Source organism: Trichechus manatus, unplaced genomic scaffold (assembly GCF_000243295.1).
Source record: "Trichechus manatus latirostris isolate Lorelei unplaced genomic scaffold, TriManLat1.0 scaffold00004, whole genome shotgun sequence".
Classification (NCBI taxonomy): domain Eukaryota; kingdom Metazoa; phylum Chordata; class Mammalia; order Sirenia; family Trichechidae; genus Trichechus; species Trichechus manatus.
The window spans coordinates 29,152,967-29,177,368 of record NW_004443940.1 but is presented as its reverse complement, the minus strand read 5'-3'; the positions used below and the strand labels follow the sequence as shown (position 1 = coordinate 29,177,368).

The window sequence follows — 24,402 nt, the reverse complement described above, 5'->3', positions numbered from 1 at the left end:
CTGGTTAAGGAGAGCTGGCTTTGCAGAAGAAGCTAGTGATGACCTTGAGTGGTCCAGGCATTGCTCACTGTGCAGTGGATTTAACTGCAGCAAGCTGGACGGTACACCGTGACCACATGGCACTTAATTTTGCTTTTGCAAATAACAGAACAAATCTACAATTCCTTATGTAAAAATGGTATCCTTTATGTTTCAGATAAGAAAAAGTAACCTGAAAACTATTCTTCTGTAACAGAGTAATTCTGTTTGTATAGTTTTCATCTTGGCTTTACATGATTTCATTAAATCATTAAATTATTACACATTTTTAATCAATGTTCAAAATAGATAACTCCCGATTTTAACACAGGAGCCCTGGTGGCACTGCGGTTAAGCATTCGGCTGCTAACGGAAACGTCGGCAGTTTGACTCCACCAGCCGCTCCTTGGAGACCCTATGGGGCAGTTCTGCTCTGTCTTGTAGAGTTGCTATGAGTCAGAATCGACTCGATGGCAACAGGTTTAATTGTAACACAGGTATGGACTTATTTTAGCGATGATAATAATGAGTATGCTTTGATTATTTGAAAGATTTGAAAGTCCTCGGCCCATTACGGAATTCAGCCGTCAGTCATCACTGACACATCAGCGTCTTAGAAATACACGTGTCAAGCTGAGGTCAGCTTTCCACAGACACAAGAGAGACCTAGCAGTAGTTAGGACATTCTTTGGAATAAAATGAAAGCGCGCGCGCGCGCACACACACACACACACACACACACACACAGATATATATAAACGCTCATATTTAATTAATTACAACGGAAAAGCACTTTTCTACATAGATTTCCTTATGATAAAGTTAAAGGATTTAATTGGAATGAGCTAACTATGGGATTGTGGCTAGTATAACTAAAAGAATTTTATCTTGTGCTGATCACTAGACATCCGGTTCAGTGTAAAACAGGTGGGAGGTTGTGGAAAGCTTTCTCTTTGTCAAGGTAACATTTTACCTCAGATAGTTTCTGGTACTTTCCTTTACCAGAGGCATCTGAGGCAGTGGAATGATCAAAATGTAACTTCTGACCCTTGTGCTGACAATAAAGTTCCTAGGACTCAGCTTTACTCCTTGAAAAACCTAAAGGGATATTTAAAACAAAATGTACCTTTAACAGATTTGAAGGATTGAGTTTTCAGAAAAAGGGTTTTGGAGAGAGTACACATTTATGGCCTTTCTGTTGATGCTAGGGATTAGTATGTGAGATTTTCTTGGAGGGCTCGTCATTGGGCCACTTGGGCTAGGGGCTGGGGAGTGAGGAAGAATGAGGCAAGGGTTCTGTGGGCAAGGAATTCATAATTTTGTTGGGGAAATGAGGCAAGCGCTCAAGAGGCAGCTCCAGCAACACAAGGTGGTGTCTTACTAAGTGCTGAATGGTTTTGGAGATCCTCTGTGTTGGAGGAGGTGAGAGGAAAGGGTGATTTACAAGAGCAATAGGAACGTACGAGGACTTTTTGGAGGAACAATAGCTTCAGGCAGGTCTTGGAAGACAGGTGACGTTTCCATAGGTTTAGGGAAGAAAGTGGTACTGGGTTCTGCCAAGAGAAACCAGAGCGGGAAAACCAGGGGCAGGTATGAAAACATGTCATGCGTTTTGTGGGGCAGTGATAAGACCTCACCCCCAGACTGAAGGATGCTGGAAAGCAGTAAAAAAAAAAAGTATGCCAGGCATATGGGGTGAGACTATTAAGCCTTTCCAGAGTCAGGCAGTCAAAGATTTCAAACTTGGGGGTGAAAAATGGAATGGCAGCATTTAAAGGAATTAAGTCTTATGGTGGCTGAAGGGTGGGGGCCGGGTGGGTTTAGAGCAAAGGAGACGAGATTCGCTCATGCAGGCTGGAAGCATGGATGGCAGAAGCTGAGGACCTTGTGGGTGGTAGCACAGTGCCTGGAGTGATCTGGTAGAGAGGTTGTCATGCAGAAATGGACAGCTGGTAAACCCATCTGTCCTCAGAGCTGCGAGTGATGGCCACCTTTTGGATCTGGCTGTTTGGAGGCAAGGGGTATATACAGCACATCTCCTGTCTCTCAGGAAGTGATTGTGGTATGTGGATGCTGATAAAACCGGTGCCTCTGGATGGAAGTAGGAAGCGACTGCCATCTGAAGCCAGTATCTTCTCTGGGGGACGATGATGCCTTCAAGATATTTAAGTCCTTGGAGGAGTGAATTGCTTTCTTCTTCTCTTATTCCGATCATTTCTTGGTGGTAAGGTGCCAAATGCTCTTGAGTGTTACACCAACTATTAGAAGAAAGGGCAATCCCGCTGCTTTCTAAGTAATTATCCTCTACTTTTTACAAGCCAGCAGATATCTGTTGTCATCTGCTAGGCAACCTTGAAGATATAAATCACAATAAGGTATGATTCTTGACTGCAAGGAGTTTATAATCCAGTAGAGATCACACAAAACCTGTAATGGGTAGGCTATCAAGGACCATGGGTCGGTAGAGAGAGTGACACCAGGACACACGAAGTTTAGCAGAGAGATTCTGACTCACTTCCCAGTGGCTGAACCTTGAAAAACTTAACCAGAAGGTCAGAAGCAGGGCCAGATAATCCAATAGGCAAGGTAAGCATGAGTTTACTTGTGCTTTCTTACAAATCGGTAGTGAAAAATTTCGCATGGGTTTCACTGCATTTTACAAGTAAGCCCGTGCTTACCTTGCTTGCTGGGTCATCCACCCCTGTCAGGGATTGTACAAGAGGCTTTGATTCTGTAGGAAGGTGCCGTGGGGTTGAGGGAGAGAGATGCCAGCCATACCAGAAGCAGAATCTTTGATGTGGTGAAAAAAGGTGAATGCATTCACCATAGAGAATCTGGTAAGCAAGGTAAGTAGCATGCTTACCTTGCCTATTGGATAATCTGCCCCTGGTCAGGAGACCTGGATTCTGGTATTGCATCTGGCGTTTGGTGTGACTGCGGACAAATCGGTTAAATTTTGGGTTTCTCAAAACCCACATGAGGGCGTAGCACAGCGCTCGCTCGGAAAGGCCTTTGGCCCTGACATGCTGTCACGGTCTGCTCTCCTGGAGGTCCCGGCTGCTCCCGGAATGTAAATATTACGGAGAAAAGAAGCAGGGCGCCCACCTGATTTTTATTTTACTTAATGACTTTGTGAAAAAACCGGTTGATTTTAAGCCCTCATTTACCATTTTAATTGACTCAGTGACCCTCAGAAACATGTTTGAAAGCATATTGCACAACGGTTGTAAATTTCCTCACATTTTTGAGGCATTAATTAAACTAAGACAATATAAATACTGCATATATTTTTCAGAAACTAAACAACAATGTAGTCAAGTACTTCAGGGTACAAAGTATGTCTGTATGTAGTTACAGCAGATGTACATCCGCTTGCCACACACACACACATACACAAGGGGCATTGGTTGTTCTCTGGTGGAATTCTCACCCTCCGTGCAGGAAATCCAGGTTCAATTTCTGGCCAGTGCACCTCATGTGCAGCCACCACCCACCTGTCAGTGGAGGCTTGAGTGTTGCTGTGATGATGAACAGGTTTCAGCAGAGTTTCCAGACCAAGATGAACTAGGAAGAAAGGCCTGGAGATCGACTTCTGAAAATTAACATATGAAAACACTGTAGATCACAGTGGTTCATTTCGCAGCCGATTACGGTGCAGGACCAGGCAGTGTTTTGTTTAGTTGTTCATGTGTGAATGGGGCCCTTATGAGTTGGGGGCTGACTGTACGGCAGCTAGCAACACCACCACACACAGAAGCTGCTGCCTCTTTGCTTTAAGAAAATTCCTTCAGGTCTCATGTTTCACTCCTAATATTACCAGCCATGTATATGGGGCGGGGGGTAAGAGGTGGGAGGAGGAAGCTTGAAGTAGGGTACCTGTACTGCTGTGGTGAATCCCTTCTGTGGTGTGACCCCATGATAGGGCCTTAAATGGTAAATAAATCCACAGCAGCACTGACAAGTTTTTCCATGACATACGGCTTCCCAAGCAATGGCAATAGAAGAAGGGTGTGTTTGATGGCAACCAAATATTTTACAATAACCTTTCAGATGATATCTAGAAAAGAATGTTTTGAGTGTAAGTTATGTAATCACTTTGAATTCTCCTTTCCTTCTCTTTTAGAAACAGTTTCCCTTACAACACACTATTATCTAAGGTTTTATTTTTGTTGTTTAAAACCACAGTATTAAAATATAAGATAAACAAATACATAATTATCGCCAGTTATCCATCCATCTTGGTACACAAAACAATTGTCCTTATTGGAAGGCCAGGTAGATTTTTCTGTGCCCCAAATGGTGTTGGGAAAATTGTAAGGGGTCTTGACAATGTGTTTGCTTTCTCCCACAGGTCCTGTACAACTTGTTCAAGTCTTTTTGCCAGATGAAGACCATTGAGACCATTGACGTGTTTGCTGGAATTGCTAATTTCTTTGTCGTGGGAATTGGTGGGGTGTTGATTGGCGTCTTCCTGGGATTTATAGCAGCATTTACTACTCGGTTCACACACAATATCCGGGTGATTGAGCCACTCTTTGTCTTCCTGTACAGTTATCTGTCCTATATAACAGCTGAGATGTTTCACCTCTCAGGCATCATGGCGTAAGTATTTAACTGATAATTCTGTTAAAACCACTTAATTTCTTGAACTGGTGTCGTCTAAGCTATGAAATTTGAATAGGTTCTGCAAAAGAGTAGCTTCCCTTCAATTCTTTTAAGAACGATTAAATGAAATCTTTGAAATGAAAATATCTATCAACCAAATGTGTTTAAAGTTACCTGATACTGAAGTGGAAGACTGCTTAAAAGTTATCCTTTGGGCCTCGTGAAATACGACAACACAATCTTGGGTTGAAGATCAGACGCTGTATGGATTTGATGCCCACTCGGTGTTGTCACTGTTGGAGTCTATAAACTTATTCCCACAAGGCTGCATCACCCAGATTGCTTTGGGAGTTCTTCTGGAATTGCATATGCATATTCATTTGAATAATCTCGGTAGCAGAAAATACTCAGTTTGTATGATAGTTTTGATTTGAGATAATAGCTTAAAGTCATTCAAAGCACAGTAAGTTTAGCCTTTTTTTTTTTAAATCAAGAGGTATGATCATAAAGCAAGAAATTTATTTATATCATGTGCAAACTGATTCTGAAGGATGTTCTCAAAGAGAATTTTTACAAGAGGGCTGAAGAATGGCCGTGTTTGAATATGATTTTAGTCTTCAGAGAATCACTTTGAAGGAGGGTACTCACTGGGTGTGGATGTGTTTGGAAGCTTCCAAAAACAAACCTTGCTATGTTATGGTCATCTTCTATATATGGTCAGTGAGAAATACTTAATAAGTTATTGTCTTTTAGTTGAAGTTTTTATTTCGACAAATATTCTTTAACTGCTCAGTATGTGCCAGGCTCGATGCTAAGCCCTGCTGTACATATTTAGAGCTTTGTTGTTGTAAACAGAAGCCTGGTTTCTTTCTAAAATTTTTTCTTGCAACCTGGTTTCGGTGACGCTTTAAGGGCTATTTTGATTTTCTCCTCCCATGCGCTACTTTGGAGCTCTGGTGGCATAGTGGTTAAGCGTTTGGCTGCTAACCAAAAGGTAGGTAGTTCGAACCCACCAGCCGCTCCTTGGAAACCCTACGGGGCGTTCTACTCTGTCCTAGAGTGTTGCTTTGAGCCGGAATCTACTCCACAGCAATGGGTTTGGTTTTCTTGGTATGTGCTACTTGGTATCAAAAGCAGTGAAAGAAGGCTAAAATGTCAAATTCACCTCCCCCAGAAGAGCTGGAATCCATTATAAGGAAGGTCATGTGTTAAAAGGTTGTGTGGTTTTCTGTTTCAGAGAGGAATCTAAATAAAGCAACATATTAATCCAGTTTGACCCAGTAATGAAACGCTGTGCATCCTCCTGGTTGCTATTCATATCATTTGTATGACATCCAGTTTCCTCACGGTTCCTACCCAGTGTCATTGAAAACACACTATCAGGTAGCGGGTAAGGTCTGTAAAAAGAGCGCGAGGGCGGCAGTTAGAATCTGCCTTCTCAGCAGCGTTGTAATAACGGTATGTGTGAGAGCCTTGAATTGCATTGTGGGTATGTCTGATACTCCTGAGGATGTGCCTACTGAAAAGTTCTAGAACACCCACAGAGTAGCTATCTAAGCACCTCTGTAATCTCAAGGGCAGATACTGGGCTCAGGGAGGATCCAGAGGATGGGGGAGGGTTTGAGGAGTTGGATGGGGTTGGAGTCCTGGTGCAGCTCTGCTCAGGAATGGCGGTGAGACCTGGGGTCCACACGGCTTGGAAGGTGTGCACTGCGTTAAGTCGCTGACCACTCGTGAAGAACCGATCACGGGCTTACTTGCTCTGGAAATTGGGAGATGAGGTACAAATGGGGCCACGTAGCCCTGCTAAATAAACCCCGAAACTTGTTGCCGTTGAGTTGATTCCGACTCATAGCTATCCTATAGGACAGAGTAGAATTGCCCCATAGGGTTTCCAAGGAGCAGCGGGTGGATTTGAACTGTCGACCTTTTGGTTAGCAGCCAAGCTCCTAACCACTGCGGCACCAGGGTTAATTATCCGCTGTGGCATGCTGATGGATGAAAGGCATTACCTTTGTTTCTAACCTAAAAGTGAATATTTATGTTACAACTTAGTGTACAGAAAATTATTATGTTTAAGCTAATATTTTAATTGCACATAGTACACTAAAATAAACCGTTAAATAAGAAATTACGGGAAGTTTAAAATTCTTTGCATGTAGTATTACTGTGCGCACCCAGTGTAATTTGATAGCAGATTAAGGGACAGATTTTTCTCTGCATGTGTTTGTTCTCAGAAGTAACACCCAGTTTTCTAACGCGGGATGATCAGTACGCTATTCAGCAGCTGCGCACATGTGATGCTTCTGTGTGGGGTAGGTAGGGGCTTCCACCTTTGAAGTCCATTATGTGCACTTCCATCTTGTAATCACTGTGCTTACCTTGGGATGTTGGTCCAGAGGATACAATAATGACTTAATTAAAATTGCACATTCTTGTGCACCTCTGTTATAGAACTAGGAGGTTTTTTCCGGACTTAAACTGTACTGAGTGCAGACATTCCTATCCTATTTATGCTAACTGCATTCATTCTCGTGCCATTTAATAACAAATTCTAAGGTTAATGGAATGAAGGCACCTGGCGTGCTGAGCATGCTCAGTGCTTTCCTTTGTTTGCTGAAGAGTGACCAGCAGCCACCTAGAAAGGAAGGTTGGTGTAGAGGTTAAACCACCTTTCTGTTAATTTGTAAACGGTGTAAAGCTATGAAATGTGGTCTTTTGAATTTTGCCTACTGGGCTGCCTCCTTCCCTTGTCCCTCCCTCTCTTCTTCCAGCCATTTCTCTCTTCTCCCTTCCTCTCCTTACAGTCTTCCATATTCAGTAACCTTTTGTAGGTCATCTTTGTCTTGCTTGGGTAGACCACTGGGCAGCCTTTCCCAGAATATTGCTAAAGAAGCAGGTAGTTGTTAAAAATCCGGTTAAAAAGCAGTAACCTTCTATATAACAGAAGAGCTGGATTTGGGTTCAAAATGCAGTCAGTCTTGCAACCTGGGAAGCCCTGGGCAGGATTCCAGCATCTTGCTTTCTCTGAGACGCTGAAAGCAATGTGCCTTGCTCTTCACAAAGTCGACTGTTGCTCTTTATTTTCATCACGCAGCTCTGGTTTCCTGTGATTTTCACTCATACCAAATACATTACAGATTATGGGGTGGCGTTAGGCCTGTCTTCCCATCCCCTGTATTAGAAGCACTTTGGAGAGATGATTTATGGTCATTTTTAGATTTGGTTTCCCCATTTAAGTTGAATTTAATGTTAAGGAACTACTTACGCTCGTGTCTTCTTGTGAGTTCACAATGGTTTTGCTACAGAAACCAAGAGGGTAGATGAAATTCCCTGTTTGTTCATTTTCTTCTTCAGTTCATTTGGGACTCTACTGGAATAAATGGTTGTAATAGAGATCTGTGTGTGCGTGTGTGTGTGTGTGTTCAGAGTTAGTTTCCATAGAACTCCTGCCTAATGTTAAGGGATAATTGCTATTTGTCTCCTAAACCAGTAACTTCCCAAATTAATAACCCTGAGTGCCGTGGAGTAAAAAAGTACCAGAGTAGGGGATATAAAGGTATAAATTAATGGCTGTTGATGTTAAAAATTCATGCCTCGGCTTGTATTTGGGCTTTATGTTCAGAAAAATGCTCAGAAATATAACACTGGCAATCCCTGATAGTTCCTTTCTTTACCCAAGGACACTAAATTTGGACCAATCCAGAAATGCCCTAAGATGGGACATTGGTCTTCCCCTTTGGACATCAGGCACCTTTCTGGTCCTCACCTTCTACCCGCACACAGTCGTCTCTGCTCTGGTGGAACATTGAAACTCGCTGTCCTGGGGAGAGGTCCTTGGCACCTATAGCAGTTGTGGCCTGCCAGGGAAACGCTTTCCTCTCTCGTGCTCCAGGAATTTCAGAAGATGGCTAACTCCTCCTTCAGATAAGAGAGTAGATGCCTAATAATTCTTAGTTTTGTTTTGATAGATTAATAATTCCTTAATCGCTTTTCCCTTGAGGGTACTTGAAGTATTTTCTGTCTGTCGTCTTAATTATTTTAGCGCCGTTCTTGTCAAGAAAGTAGGAAGTGGTGATTGTTAATCTCGTGTTACGAATGAGTAAACTGAGGCCCACATGGGCAAAACATGGCCACGGGGTGACTCAGTGGAGAGTTAGACCCAGAACTTGGGCCTCCAGTTATTAGGCCAGACCAGAATATATCCCAATATCCACTTTTAAAAATAGAAACCAGCAAATTTCAATGAAATTTAAAACACGAGAATGTATCATAAGTTTCTGTAATGATAGGCTCAGAAATGAAGTCTCCAGAGCAGGTCCAGCTCCCTGGCCTGAGGCAGTTCCTTTTGAAGATGTGAAGATCACATTGTCTCATCTTCCAGATTTTCTTAATATGTGTTGGTAATTGGCATCTATTTAAGACTTTGAGGAAAATGGGAGGGTGTGCCTTTGTTTTCCATTTCATAGCGTCTGTCGATTTTCTCTTGGTTGTCATTCGTAGCATCTACAAAACCATCTCTTCAAGAACCAATCATAGGAAATCATAACCCTACACTGCCAGAATTACTAGTTCATGCTTACTGTTTTCGGTGCAATGAATTACTTTATATGGCCCTTTTAGCCATTTATGGTCTTGTGACTCCTACAAAATGATTGCAGATAAGGTGCTTGTGGCCCACCAAGGGGACTGGACAGCTTGATAACAATGCAGATAAGGTGCGTGGAGCACTTCCAAGGGTGGGGCCATGCAAATAAGGTGTATGGAACCCTAACAAGGAGATTGGTCAGTTTTGCCATCCCACTAGGCTTAAAATGAACCATTCCAGAGGCAGGAAGAGGGCACCTCACTACCACCAAGAAGAACACACAGGAGCAGAGTGCATCCTTTAGACCCAGGGTCCCTGGGCTGAGAATCTCCTAGACCCAGGAGACAGAGAGAGATCTGTAACACCTGAGATGGCGCAAGATGATAAAAAGCAGTGGCAGAGAAACAGTGGCAACAAAACCAGGAGACTTGTACCCACAGAGCAAGACAGCTACGGTGGGCATGCCAACGCATGGAGCAAGAGAGCCAAGTGCTTTCAGGCAGGGGGCTTGCTGGCAGATTGAGGTGCCTCTGGGCACTTATTGGCAGAGTTAAAGAACTTTGTAACACTTGCCCTAGCAGGACAGAGGCCAGGTCAGGCGAAAGGCTAAGGAGCCAGGTGGCCGAGGGAGAGGCCTACCTGAAGGCATAGAAGCTGTCCTGACCAAAGAACTGTATCTTGAGTCGTTCTTGATCCTGAATTGTAGTCTGTTACTTCCCTAATAAACCCCATAACTGTGAGTATGGTCTGTGAGTGTGTGGCATTGCAAGGAATTATCGAACCAGCAGAGAATTAGAGAGTGCATGGAAACCCTGGTGGCATAGTGGTTAAGAGCTACAGCTGCTAACCAAAAGGTTGGCAGTTCAAATCCACCAGGCACTCCTTGGAAACTCTATTGGGCAGTTCTACTCTGTCCTATAGGGTCGCTATGAGTTGGAATCGACTTGATGGCAATGGGTTTGGGTGGGAGGGATAGCTGGCGTCGGAATTGGTAAAAGAAAAAAGGTTGGAGAGAGGAGGTATGTCTCACCTCCACCTCACAGCAGTCAGCCTTGGGTTGATGGTGATCTTGATTCTCTCCCCTCCTCCTTGTGAAGTTAGATGAGGTCTGATGCCTCCACATTGTTTTTACACTGTTCGTCTCAAAAGATGAAAACCAAAACCAAAAAAAGAACCCATCGCGTTGCAGGCCATTCCTAAAACATTGTACAAAACATAGTATTTATAAAATACTTTCAAATACGTGAAGTCAATAAGACCTTCATATCAACTCTTTGAAGTGTGAAGAACAGGTAGAGAGTTTTGGAAGAAGGGAGAGAAGGGACCAAGACTATAACCTTAGATTTCTGGTCTTTTCACTGTGACGTTACACCTTCTGTTGCCTTTGTAAGTAAAAGTTTTATTTTTGATTATAGTGTCTGATTTCACTGACAGTTCTCACTGGCAGTAACTGATCCCTGTAAAATCTGATGTGATCATCATGTGTAGCCAGAAACTCAGCTATATGACCGTAGCCCTTGTCACGATGTAAACATGCGTCGAGGCCCACGGTTATGCCACCTTATGACAGCATGTAAAACCAACCAAAAATAACCTAAAGTGTCGCGTTCCTTCTTTGGGAAGTGACGCTGAATGAATCAAAAGGCCCAATGCATCGTGGACAAGTTGGTGTGTAGGGCGAAGGGGACTGAGATGGGCAGGCTAGTTCAGTCCCGTGACAACAGAAACTAGGGTGTTATGGGATGGGACACGTCTGTGACTTGGAAGCATGTCGTAGCTGGGCTATTGCTGCTGTCTACCTCAGGGCAGATTCAGCTTGGGTGGTTTGGAATGTAGGGGAAGAAACCCAGACCTCTGAAGACAGTGAATTCCAGCAATAGAGACAATGGTCTTCCTTTTTCCACCTAAACTTTAAGAGGCTTGATTTAATATTAATGTAATTGTTATGTTTTTAGACACTTCATGAATTTCAGCAGATTTAAGATTTGTTAAATATGAATAGTTGAAACCTTCCAATGGTTTTTATGTTCAAAATTGACGGTGATATGAAACTATGCTAAAAGTATCCTTGCAAGAGCAATTTATTAAGAAACCAGATACCTATGAGTTATGGCGAGAAATTCTGTGGCGTGCATATGAGAAATTTTCAGTGACATCCTGAATTTATGCGCATACAAGATGCACAGGTATAGGATGCATGTGGGCTTATATTGGTTGTACAACATGATGAACGTAATTAATGTCACCGAATTGTAAGTGTAAAAAATGTTGAAATGGCAACTATATATATATAGACATACTACAAAAAAGCGCTTTTTGAAAGTAATTTAAAAAGGATTTTACAGGAGAAAATGTATTATTGTATCACTCACATGAAGAAATGTGGCAATCAAGAATTTCACATTAGACATTGTCAGTGAGGCTTTTATGGTGGAGGGACACCTGTGCTGGTGTGTGTGTGTGTGTGTGTGTGTGTGTGTGTGTGTGTGTGGTGTGTTTGAATGTGTTTCCATTTTAATCCTTGTTTTTAAGTCTTTTAAAGACAGCTCATTGGGATGATTTGTTTTAATACCTTCCTCTGTGAAGGTCATTTGGAATTCCTGAAGGTCAGCGTTCCAGAAGTTGGGCCTAGACGTGATTTCGACAATAATCTTTTCATTGCCCCCCCGAAGGTTTTCCTTTGGCAAACCTGAGTTAGATTAAAACCAAGACAGTAAGGTAAAGTGGTGCTGTGAATAATACTATTTGCATTGCATTTTTTGATTCTGATGGAGATAACGATTTAATTTCCTTTCCACCCGTTTTGTAAACTTTGACATTTTATTTTAAGACAATGAAAATCATCTTGCTTTTGTGTCGTTTCACATGTTTCCAAGCCATTCCCCTCTGTTTTCTATGTCTTAGTTGTCCATTTGCACTACACGGTAGAAGTGAGTGAACATAAGAAACTGTTTTACCCAAACATCAGTGAAAAAGAAATGCTAAGTAACTGTCCAAGGTGAAATAGAAATTAATGCACTATTAGGAATGAACACTGAGTTAGCAGACTTCTAACTTTGTAGCCTTCCATCCTAACTGATTCTTCGATCAATTTTATATGAAATGCTCTTAGGAAGAACACACACAGGGAAAAGGAACCAAAAAGAGTTAGGGAATTCGATAAATAATGAGGAAGCACGGCGTAGCTCCCTTAATTTTCTGGATGCGTTCAGCTATGCAGCAAAAAGTAAAAACAAACAAAAAACATGCAGTTTTCATGATGGCTGACACATCTTTGCTTTGGTACAGTCTTTTCCTAAATTGCACAAGGAGATTAGAAAATGCAGGGGAGCATTTGAAATTATAAACCTCAGTCAGAGCGGTGTAAATGATTCATGAAACCCTTTGCATTTATTTTCGTGGGGTTTTCCTCCTTCCGACTGTGTTTTAGATTTAAACTGTTTCATTAGATAGAGTCAATGGGTGAATGCCAGCATTTGCTTCGTTCTTTGAAGTCAGTTATTTAAGGGATGGTGGAGAAGCAAAACCAGTGCGCTGGCACCTTGGTCCTCAGTGCTGTCCCATAGGGTGGCCACCAACCACATGGGGCTGTTGAGTACTTGAAATGTGGCTAGTCCAAATTGAGATGTGGTGGTGCAGCGGTTAAGCCCTCAGCTGCTAACTGAAAGGTCAGCAGTTCAAACCCCCCAGCCACTCTGCCGGAGAAAAATGTGGCATCTACTTCCATAAAGATTACAGCCTTAGAAACCCTATGGGGCAGTTCTACTCTGTCCTGTGGGGTCACCATGAGTCAGAATGGACTCCATGGCAATGGGTAGGCTAAGTTTAAAACACATACTAGATGTTGAAGACTTAGTGGGAAAAACGATTGTAAAATATCTCACTAATAATTTTTATGTTGATTACGTGCTGAAATGACAATATTTTTGATATGTTGTGTTAAATATTTTTAGAACCAATTTCACCATTTCTTTTGTCCTTTTTTTAAAATGTGGCTACTAGAAAGTTTAAGATTTCGCATATGGCTTGCAATCTGTTTCTCTTAGCATTGTTCTCGTTGTTCTACAGCGCTCACCATTAGTTTTTGCTATTTGGACATTTGAAGACTAGTGGAGATAGGTTTTCTTCCCTTTGACAAACCAGGGCATGAAAAGATGGGAAAATTAGAACAGAAATACTGCCCCTCTGTTGATGGTAACCATGCCCTTTACGTAAAAGAATTTTTTCTTTGCAAATAGGGAAAGTCAGAAAGTAAAGGAGAAGTAATTGAGAAGAAGGTGGAGGGTGGCTGGTGATTATTAGGAAGTCAATTTAAAGCAAGCTGGAGGAAGGAAAAAGGTTACCCAAGGACCACAGTGTAGGGAGTTTTGAGATAAACATCTTTAACAGTTGGCTGAAAAGTAGGACTCTCTGAGGAAAAGTTGTGATTCCTTCAGGAATGGAGATAAGCAAAGTATTTAAAAACATTCCCCAAGTTGAGGTATTTTATATTTTTCTTGACTTGAAATTGAAAATTTACACAAACACTTTAATATTCCATATTCAAAATTATATATTTTCTTGCCTCATTTTTTAGAGCTACACCAAAACCAATCCCGTTGCCGTCAAGTCGATTCCAGCGTATGGCGACCCCATGTGTTACAGAGTAGAACAGAGCTCCATAGGGTTTTCTTGGCTGTAATCTTTATGGAAACAGATTGCCAGGCTGTCTGCCATGGAGCCGCTGGGTGGCTTTGAACCACCAACCTTTTGATTAGCTGTTGTTGTTAGTTGCCTTTGAGTTGATTCCAACTCATGGCAACCCCATGTGGGTAGCGTAGAGCCGCTCCAGAGGGTTTTTACGTTTCGAAAACAGATCACAAAGTCTGTCTCCTGAGGTGCCTCTGGGTGGGTTCAAACCGCCAACCTTTCATCGAGTAGTTGGGTACGAGTTGAGCCCAAACCATCTGTACCACCCAGGGAGGGGCCTTCTAAGAACTAAAACATCATAAAAAACTTTTTAATCTCTATTTTTATACTTTGCAGACTAACTGAAGATCAATAAAGTCCATATATTAAGGTCTGTATGGGTAATATAATTTCTACAGCCCATGAATTCTAAATTACATGAGTTGTATATGATTCAATTACACAGCTTGTAATTAGGTATTTGAAGGTATGCAAGAATGCAGGAAGCAGCATATGACGTATTTTAGTTTCTAAAAACATAGTATGAAAAGTAAAAATAACGGTTATAACAAATGCTACCACAAGAGGCTTTCATTTTGTGAAATGTATTTTTTGGATTTCTTTTTCAGAGCAAATGAATAAAATGATATAATTTGAGGGCCCTTCTGACCAAAGGATTTTGGTGGCTTCTTAGCTGTGTCATTTCCAAAGAGCCTTATTTTAGATAAGTCTCAAATGAGACTTGATTTTTGATGGAGGCCAAAATAATAATAATGATAAGATAAATAGCTCTAAGCAAAACTAAATATTCCATTTTTGAAGATTATCATGGATAGATTTTTAAAGCTAGTTAGTCTTTCTCCGTCTGCTAACATGTCTCTTCTCGTGCTTCTCAGATAGTTTTTACTAAAGGAATATTAATTTTAGGTTAAGTAAGACATAAACAGGAAAGTTAATTTTTTAGGAAGGAATATTAAAATGCATAATCAAACCAAATACACAACTGTATTCGACTGGTTTGTGCAAATCAATTACATCCTCATAATGACATTTAGCTAAAAAACCAGAATATTGATACAGTTTTATTGTTTTAGGATTAATCATACTACTGGTCCTTCCTAGTATAAATCATAGAGTCGATTTAAGAGTGACTCGTGAGTTCTTTAGGCAGGAAGAAACTTGGTGTTTGCCAGCTGAATTTAAATTACGTGAAACTTTTAACAGTTTGCTCCTGAATGAAGAACTGATTCTCAGCGATCTAGGTGAAGAGTGGAGATTTTTGGCATAACTGGATGATACCGTTGTGTATCACTTTGCTTTTTGAACTGTTTTTAGGCTGTTCTCTGTGTTCATCTAAATATATATATATAATATGTATAGATATCCCTGCTGTCCTGTGTTTCAAGTATATTGTAGACAATCACTTGATTTGATGATCAAATCATCACTGGATTACCCTTGGTCCAAAGCTTACTATTGAAAATGCCATGTTGCTTTTACAGGTCCTTGCAAGTATAAGTGAAATGCAATAAGGCAAAAAAAAAAAAAAAAAAAAAAAAATTGCTTTTTAGTTATTATTTAGGCCAAACTGGAAAACAAGATTATAAATCAGAAATGTAGAGTATTGTATAATTCCTGAGTTTTCAGAAAACGGATATAGAAACAAAGTGTACAGGTACCACCCAGCTTGCACTATAGAGTGTGACAAGTAGGGGAAATGGGGTTCATAGTGTTTTACAGCCCCTTTAGAAGTGGGTTAGAGCAAGAAATTATGCTTGGGGTCAAAGTTTGCTCTTCCAGTAATGTGACAGCTGTCCTAAGGAAAAAAACTATCGTTCCTTCACCTTGATTTAACAAGCCTACTCTTCCTTCTCAGCTATTCTCTATACAAGGTTTGGAAGCCGGCCTGGGTGAACGCAGAGCTTTCCTGTGTTGCTTTTCTTGACAAGGACAGACTGTGAGTCGCTCCTCTGGACGCTGTAGCGTTTCTTTCTGTGTGCTTTCTCTCTCTCTCTGCTGCCACTTGCCCTTACCTCAGTCAAACATGAGGCCTGACACTTTCAGTGTTCCCAGGAGACCTGGCCAAGTGGCCAAGATTCCATCTTCCCACGTGTGTCCTTAAAGTTAATCCTTGGCTATTTGAAGTAACTTGAGTCACCTATGGTCCTTGTAGCCAGGAGTCCCACTCTTAACAGTACAGGGAGGCTCTGTGTTAGTGAGAGGAACCCAAATCAAACCAGGTTAAACAAGAAAGGCGTGGCACGGTGGTAAAACACTAGGCTGCTCACCAAAAGTCGGTGATTCAAAACCACTAGCTGCTCCACAGGAGAAAGATGTAGCAGTCTGCTCCCATAAAGCTTTACAGCCTTAGAAACCTTATGGGGCAGTTCTACCCTGTCCTGTAGGGTCCCTATGAGTCAGAATTAACTCGACGGCAATGGTTTCATACACACACACACGTATACCTGTTGCTGTCGAGTCGATTTCAACTCATAGGAACCCTCTCGCAGCTTTGCCTTTCTCTGAATGATAGCTTGCTTCTAGGCCAGCCATCTCCAAAGGGATGAAACCAGGGTCAAAGCAAATTAAGATTTATATCTTGAAACCCTGTCCCTGGAGAGTTAAGAGAGAGCTTCTCTGACAGCTCCTGTTAGAAAAAATTTCAAGGGAAGGGCTGTTATAGAACCTGGTGTTTGGATTACTGTGATTAGATTAGGCTGTTACATGTGGCCAGCGCTATGGCCTGAGAAGTAGGGTCCCTTACCAGAAGGAGGAAGTGAGCTTAACTGAAGAAATCACTGAGTGAGACCACCATTCCAATCTGTGTGGACTACATGTTATAAAGGAAAAGTCAGGTTAGGGTTAGAGCTAGGGGAAGGAAGTGGGGGTAGAACTGATGATGCTTAACTTGAAGCCTCAGAGATGGAGAGACGGGCATTCTGGGTAGAGGAAAAAGTGTAACCAAAGACTCCAAGATGCAATGCCCTGCTATCCAAGGAACTTCAGTATGACTCAACTCTAGTATGGTGAGCAAGGTAGGCATATAGTTTTGACCTGCTTTTATTCTGTAGACAGTGGAGATTTGCGAATTGTAAGCAGTGAAGTTGCACAATTGCATTTCTGTTTTATGGTGAATATATTATCGTGTTGTTGTTGTTAGGCGCCTTCCAGTCGGTTCCGACTTACAATGACCCTGCGCACAACAGAATGAAACACTGCCCAGTCCCGCGCCGTCCTCATGATCATTGCTGTGTTGGAGCCCATTGTTGCAGCCACTGTGTCAATCCGTCTCGTTGAGGGTCTTCCTCTTTTTCGCTGACCCTCTACCTTACCAAGCATGATGTCTGTCTCCAGGGACTGGTCTCGCCTGATAACATGTCCAAAGTACCTGAGACAAAGTCTCACCATTCTTGCTTCTAAGGAGTATTCTGGCTATATTTCTTCCAAGACAGATTTGTTCATTCTTCTAGCAGTCCGTGGTGTATTCAAGATTCTTCACCAACACCCTAATTCAAAGGCATCAGTTCTTCTTAAGTTTTCCTTATTCATTGTCTAGCTTTCGCATGCGAGGTGATTGAAAATACCATGGCTTGGGTCAGGTGCACCTTAGTCCTCAAAGTGGCATCTTTGTTTTTAACACTTTAAAGAGGTCTTTTGCAGCAGATTTGCCCAATGCAATAATGTCATTTGATTTCTTGACTGCTGCTTCCATGGGCGTTGATTGTGGATCAAGTAAAATGAAATCCTTGACAGCTTCAATCTTTTCTCCATTTATCATGATGTTGCTTATTGGTCCCATTGTGATGATTTTTGTTTTCTTTATGTTGAGGTGTAATCCAAGGCTGTAGTCTTTGATCTTCCTCAGTAAGTACTCCAAGTCCTCTTCACTTTCAGTAAGCAGGGTTGTGTCATCTGCATATTGTAGGTTGTTAATGAGTCCTATTATCAGAGTGCTTCCTAAACAGTTTTACCTCATCAGCCATACAAAATGATATTTTAATGGTACTCTGAGGTAAAGACTGGAGGTGTCAAGTCTAGGTGCTCTGGTGACCCCAGGCTCACTGGCTGCTCCCAGGGCTGAGGGATCCCTGTGCAGGTGTGGGGAAGCTCTACTAGCAGCTGGGTGAAGATACTTAGGTGGAGACGAGGGCTGGAAAACCTGTATGAAGACTCTTTCATGATAGTTCGGGTAAGAGAAGGTGGGAACCTAAACTTGGAACCAAGTAATGAAACTTGACAGAGGGGAGCAAAAATAGGTGAAAAGGTAATTAAATCCACAGTAGTCCCCAAATCTCATACTAGCACTTATTTTCACCCCCACAATTGTTTTAATACAGTTTTAAATGAAATGATTCAAGTTTTTTTTTTTTTAGCTTTTCTTCTCGTTTCCTCTTCCTTCCCTGAATTCTCTGCCTATACCCTTACTTCCTTTCCACAAACTTCGATGTGTTTTGGAATCACCTGGAAAGGTTGTTAAATACGCAGACTCCCAGGTCTCAGCCAGAGATTCCGTAGGTCTTGTATGGAGCCCAGGCATTTCTATGTCACTATGGATTTCCAGTGAATTTGGTGTATTCCGCCATTTTAAAAACACTGCTTTGATATACATGCTAGGAACAGTAAGAGCTTCCAGAAAGCAGCACCTCTTTCTGATGTGCCCAGTGCTCATGTTGAGCCCTAAGAACATTCTGTGTGTGTGTCTGACTTGGGGTTTTTGCACGTGTGTTTCTCATACCTGGGTCTCACCTGCTCCCAAAACATATCAGTAGCTCTCCACATGGAAAACTTTAAGTCTATCATCAAGCTCCAGGTCAGATATTCCTGCTTCTCTGAGACTTTTCTCAACACTCCTCAACTGAAGTCGCTTGGACTCCTGTGGGACCCTTGACACCTTGTGTTTCATTACACTTTTGACAATGAGTTGTGATCACGTGTGTCTTCTGTTTCTACATAAAACCGTGGCTGCTTTAGGTGCACGTGAAGTGATCTATAACCGTTAGATGAATTGAATTGAAATCATATAAAGAAGAAGAAACAAAAGTTGTGGAAACTTCACGACATCATCCAGACTACATGAATGACTGTGCATTTACAATAGTTTGACTTTATTTTATTTTTTTTATATGTCAGAAAAGATTGTTTGGTTTTTGATGCTTACATCTTCCTTTGAAAAACAATTTTTGTTTGTGTTTTCTTCTACATCAGACTCACACTTTTTTTGTGGTTGTTGTTTTCTGGTTTCCTGGAATTGGCAATTCACTATATTATATGCCCTGGAATAATTAAGTTACTTCACATGAGTGAGTGCTTTATTCTGAGAACATTCATGGTATACCCTGACTCACCACAAGATTTGACGTTAGTGAATACAGAGAAAGCATGTTAATTGCTCTTCGTCAATGTTAATGTTTGGCACGGATCAGTGGACAGTTTCATATTTTGGCGAAGTCTTTATTGAGAATAAACCAAACCCGTTGCTGTCGAGTCAATTCTAACTCATAGCGACCCTACAGGACAGAGTAGAACTGCCCCACAGAGTTTCCAAGGCACGCCTGGTTGCTTTGAACTGCTGACCTTTTGGTTAGCAGCCGAGCTCTTAACTACTACGCCACCAGGGTTTCCTTACTGAGAATATACAATGATTATTTGTCATTTTTTTCTGCAGTTTTTAAGATCACACACAGATATGGAATGGGAGCAGAAGAATTTTGCAACATTTTTTCTATCAGTTCATCTCTAATTCTTAGCAGTTCGGATTACAGAAAAAGTCTCCTAACGTGGGAATAGAAATTAGAAAATCTATCAAAAAAATGGATAAGCACTTGTATTCATAAACTGAATCAACTGAGGCACAGCCTCTTCACCATATGCATGTAAACCAGGGCTTTGAACTAGTCTGTTCCATCAGTATAGATATACTGATTCAGTATATCTGGGGTGGAAATGCAAATTCTCCGCAGGGGTTCCAACCAGAATGAACGATACAAAGCCCTCATGGAAACACACCCAGGATGCATTTTTTATCTTCACTATCAGAAATCTGCCTTCATCACTCGCCTTCAGAATTCACAGCTAGTTTCTTTGGTGCTAGTGATCATGACCACCTGAGTGAAAGGCATCTTCATTAAATGAGACTCTGCCAGCATTAACTGAACACCTACTTGATACTGCTGCCTGCATGGAACGATACTGAGCGTGGATGAACCCTAGTCCTTCGTGTCTCTAAGTGTACACTCTAGTTGAGAATAAGTGAGTATCCATAGAAGGCAGTCTGTATTGAGTGCTCTAAGAAAGTCATGGAGTGCTATAGAAAAAGAAATACTTTTGGGAAATTTCTATTCAGATAATTGTCAAATGACATATTATCTAAATAGAAAGTCTTCTCCAACCCCCTCCCCCCAAAGACTGTTGGGTAATATTAGCTGACCTGAATTTTGCCTGTGTATATTTAGAATGATATAATGATGAGGAAAACCTCAATTGCTGGTGAATGTAAAAACCACTGATTATAGTACTTTAGCTTCTCCATCTCTAAATTGGTGATAATCACCATGCATTTATGTTAAAGCGTGACGTGAGGCAAGATAATAACAAAGCAGAACGCACTGGTGACTTCTATACATACTCTACCTCCATGCAGTCCCACAGGATGGACTCTAACACCTGTCAAAACATGGACATGTTTTGGGATATCATGGGGGCCAGTTGCTGCAGTAGATTTTGAAAACAAAATGACAAACCATTGCAGGAAACAAATTGATGCTCGGACCTCCAGATTAATGCCCCTCCAAATCCGTTCTTCGTATGTCCTTCAGGGTTCTCTTTCTAAAATACAAATCTGTCCATATCACCCCATCATTCCTAATAAGTTATTCATTCATTTAGTCACTGATTCAAAATATATTATTGACATACCAGACACTGTGGTAAGCATTGACGACACTTTCTTCCCCAGCTGACTTGGAAAGATAGACATTAGTTATATGATCAAAGACAGAATCTCTCATTTTTCCCTTCAGCCTGTAGAATAAAGTTTAAACTCCTAAGCATTATGTGTAACAGGTTCATCATCTGGCTCCTGACTTTTTTTCCTCATGTCTTAACATCATCTCCCTGTCTTCCTTTCTAATAGAATCATTTGGCAATTCCCTGAATATTCCACCCTGTTTATCTCTTCCATTCCTTTGTGATCTCTTCTTTCCCTTGAATTACTTACCTCCTCTTCTTCCTGCTTGGTGAGCTCTTCTCCATGACACATTGCTCAGAGTCCCCCCTTTTGTGAGAGAAGGGTTGTTGTCAGGTGCCGTCGAGTTGGTTCGGACTCGCAGTGACCCTCTGTACGACAGAACGAAACACGGACTGGTCCTGTGCCATCCTCAGTCTTCGTTAGGCTTGAGGCCATTGTTGCAGCCACTGTGTCAGTCCATCTCGTTGAGGGTCTTTATCTTTTTCCATGACCCTCTACTTTACCAAGCATGATGTCCTTCTCCAGCGACTGGTCCCTCCTGATAACATGTCCAAAGTGTGTGAGATGAAGTCTCGCCATCCTTGCTTCTAAGGAGCATTCTGACTGTACTTCTTCTAAGACAGATTTGTTCATTCTTCTGGCAGTCCATGGTATATTCAATATTCTTTGCCAACACCATAATTCAAAGGCGTCAGTTCTCCTTCGGTCTTCCTTATTCATTGTCCAGCTTTCGCATGCATAGGAGGCAATTGAAAATACGTGGCAGAAGTAGCAGTTTCTCTTTCTGCACCCCATTATTCACATACCCCGTTCTTAGCACTTAAAGTATTGTCTTACCTGATCTATTTATGACTGTTTCTCACCATAATGAACTATTGAAGGTAGAAACTGCATCTTATCTGATTGCATCTTCCTAGGCCCCAGCACAGGACTTGGCCTAGAGTAGATGCTCATAAAATACTTGTTGATATTAAATTCCTGTTCACGATCATATTAAGTAAATATGACAATAAGAAAAGAGAGGAATGTATGGAAAGGGGAAAAAGATAATATAATGGCACGGGCTAATAAAAGTAAGGTTACATTGGGAATATTAAAGGCCCATAGTTTTATGTTTAAAGGAAGCTTTAGAGTTACAAAATTCAACTAGAATCTTGCAAAATGTAGAATCTATTCAGGTTTTTATGGTGGTGTGGATATCGTCACGCTGATGTTACAGAACGAGGAGGAGAACCGTGGACTTCAGGCATGAAGTTGTCACGCGTTTATGTAATGATGGAAGAAGAAATTGTGCCTCTGAGTAGCGTGAGTGCTACCGAGATGTGCTGTGACCTGACATTGTAACCAAGGACACACCTGGCCACATACTCCAAACCTAGTAAGGCTGAGGCCAGTCAGGCGCTAGCCTGCACCGTTCCCCGGCTCTGTAAGTCTCTTGTGACTCAGAAAAATGTAGGAAACTCAAATTGACAGTCATGGGGAAGACTGTCAGCTCTAGAAAGTGGTCTACAGGAGAGGGCAGAGAAGGTTTTTTTCCTCACTGTTCCTGAGAGACTGTTTTGCGTGTACCTCCCTAATTGGAGAGAGAGTCTAACTCATTTGTAGCTTTCTAAGGCGAGGTGGTTTGACTTGAAGTCAGATTACACTACAACACAAAAATCCCTTTGCAATGAAAACACCTCCAGGCCTTTGCTCAGTGGGCCGTGTGCATTAAGCCGTAAGTGATAGATCAGAACAGGCACGCTTGGGATGTGTGTCTGTAGCCCCGAGGGCACATCAGACTGGTAGACATAGGCGCACTTCTTGAACAGGGCACTGCTGCGTGCTGGGGCCCTGGGACCTGCCAAGGGCTTTCTTTCCCCCGTAAGTGCCTCACTTGACGTTGGTAGAAACAGTGTTAAGTTACCGTGAGGTGTCTGGCAAACACATGAGCGTCACTCTGGTGTCATGTTAAGGAGACAAAGCCATGGAAAACAAGCCCTTAGCAGTCATGCAAAATTAATCTATTTTTTTAGGCTTATACTGAAGCTACATTTTCCATCCTTTCTGAATAGAAAGTTTTGTTAAATTGCTCATGTCATGAACTGAGGTTTACTTTTTCCTGTAGAGTCTATTTTTTTGCTCAATGAATGATATTAACATGATTTCAGAATGAAATATTTAGGACAATCACAAAAACACTATTCTCTCGTCTTTTAAAAATCACTTTTTGAATGATTAAAAAAAAAATCCAAATCCCAGATATTGGTCACACCTAGGGTGGGAGATAAGGCGATGGGGCTAGTGTGAGAACAAAGGGGTTTAAACTATATGTAACTGGTGTTTTCAGGGGCGGATTAACCAGTAAGCATGGTATGCACTGGCTTGCGTTGAGCGAGATATTCGCGTACAGGCTTAATTGTATTTACTTGCCAATCTGTGGTGAGCAATTTCTCAAGGGTTTCACCACCTCTTTGACATGGTGGGGGACAGCAGAAGTTGTGCACTGCAGACTGGCGGGAAGGCCCAGTTGGGCCCGTGCGCACCTTGCTTATTGGGCCATCCAGTTCCTGGATGTTTTATTTTTAACAATAGAAGTGACTGAGAAAATCTGGGTTGTGAGTACTTTGGCGTTCTTTAGTCTCCATATTTGTCAATAAGCTTAAGTACTTAATAATAAAACCGCTTTGAAGCATCCTTGGTGTAGAACTAGAGAAATCCAAGAAGTAATACGGGCATTATAAGTTATTTTTGTTACACGTTCTCTGGCAACATTGAAGAAAGGCTCATTAGTTGGTGCTGCTGTGTGTATCTCTGACTCAGATTCTTAATCACTTTAATCTGTTTTCTTTCCCCCCTCATTACTTTATAGTGGGCAAGTCTTATTATTTTATGCATGGTTAAAGAAAAATTAAGCGAAAATATGACAGAGGAGGCCTTTAGGAATGTAGTTAGCCAGTGGTGTGGATTCAGGTGGGTGCTGGCCAGATGCCCTCAGCTGGTTTGCTAGCAGAGGTGCCATTTTCACCCTGTTCTCCCAGACTCCGTTGCCTGCTGGTGGAGGCTCCAGGATTTCATGTCAAGTCAGTGTGACAGAGCTCCTGCTAGCTTTTGTCACCAAGCAGAGTGTGTGCAGCTGAGCTCATGTTCATCTGGGAATGAGCATTTGTTCCTGGCCACCACAGAAGGAAGGAGAATGTAAGCAACAGTGTGGTAGGCTGCAAAATGGCCCCAAAGATGCCCATGTCCTAATCCACGAAACCTGTGACTGTGTCACCTTACAGGGCAAATAGGACTTTGCAGCTGTGAGTAAGTTTAGGATCTGAGAAACTCGTTACCATCCAGTCAGTTCTGACTCACAGCAACCCTATAGGTTCCCAAGGCTATAAATCTTTATGGAAGCAGACTGCTACATCTTTCTCCTGCGGGGCGGCAGGTGGGTTCGAACCGCCAACCTTTTGGTTAAAAGCCAGTTGCTTTAACCACTGTGCCACCAGGGCTCCTTAGGATCTTGAGATGGGGACATTATACTGGATTATCTGAGTAGGCCTGATGTAATCACTCCCAGATATACTGT

The 24,402-nt window shown here is 41.9% G+C and overlaps 1 protein-coding gene across 1 annotated transcript in view; it reads left to right on the top strand.

Moving 5' to 3' along the window:
* The window catches only part of SLC9A2 (solute carrier family 9 member A2), a 68,099-nt gene that overhangs the window by 4,452 nt on the left and 39,245 nt on the right, over positions 1–24,402 (top strand). Inside the window, exon 2 of the mRNA XM_023733834.1 lies at positions 4,370–4,620. Coding sequence (XP_023589602.1) covers positions 4,370–4,620 — 251 coding nt within the window. The remainder of the gene's footprint in view (positions 1–4,369; positions 4,621–24,402) is intronic.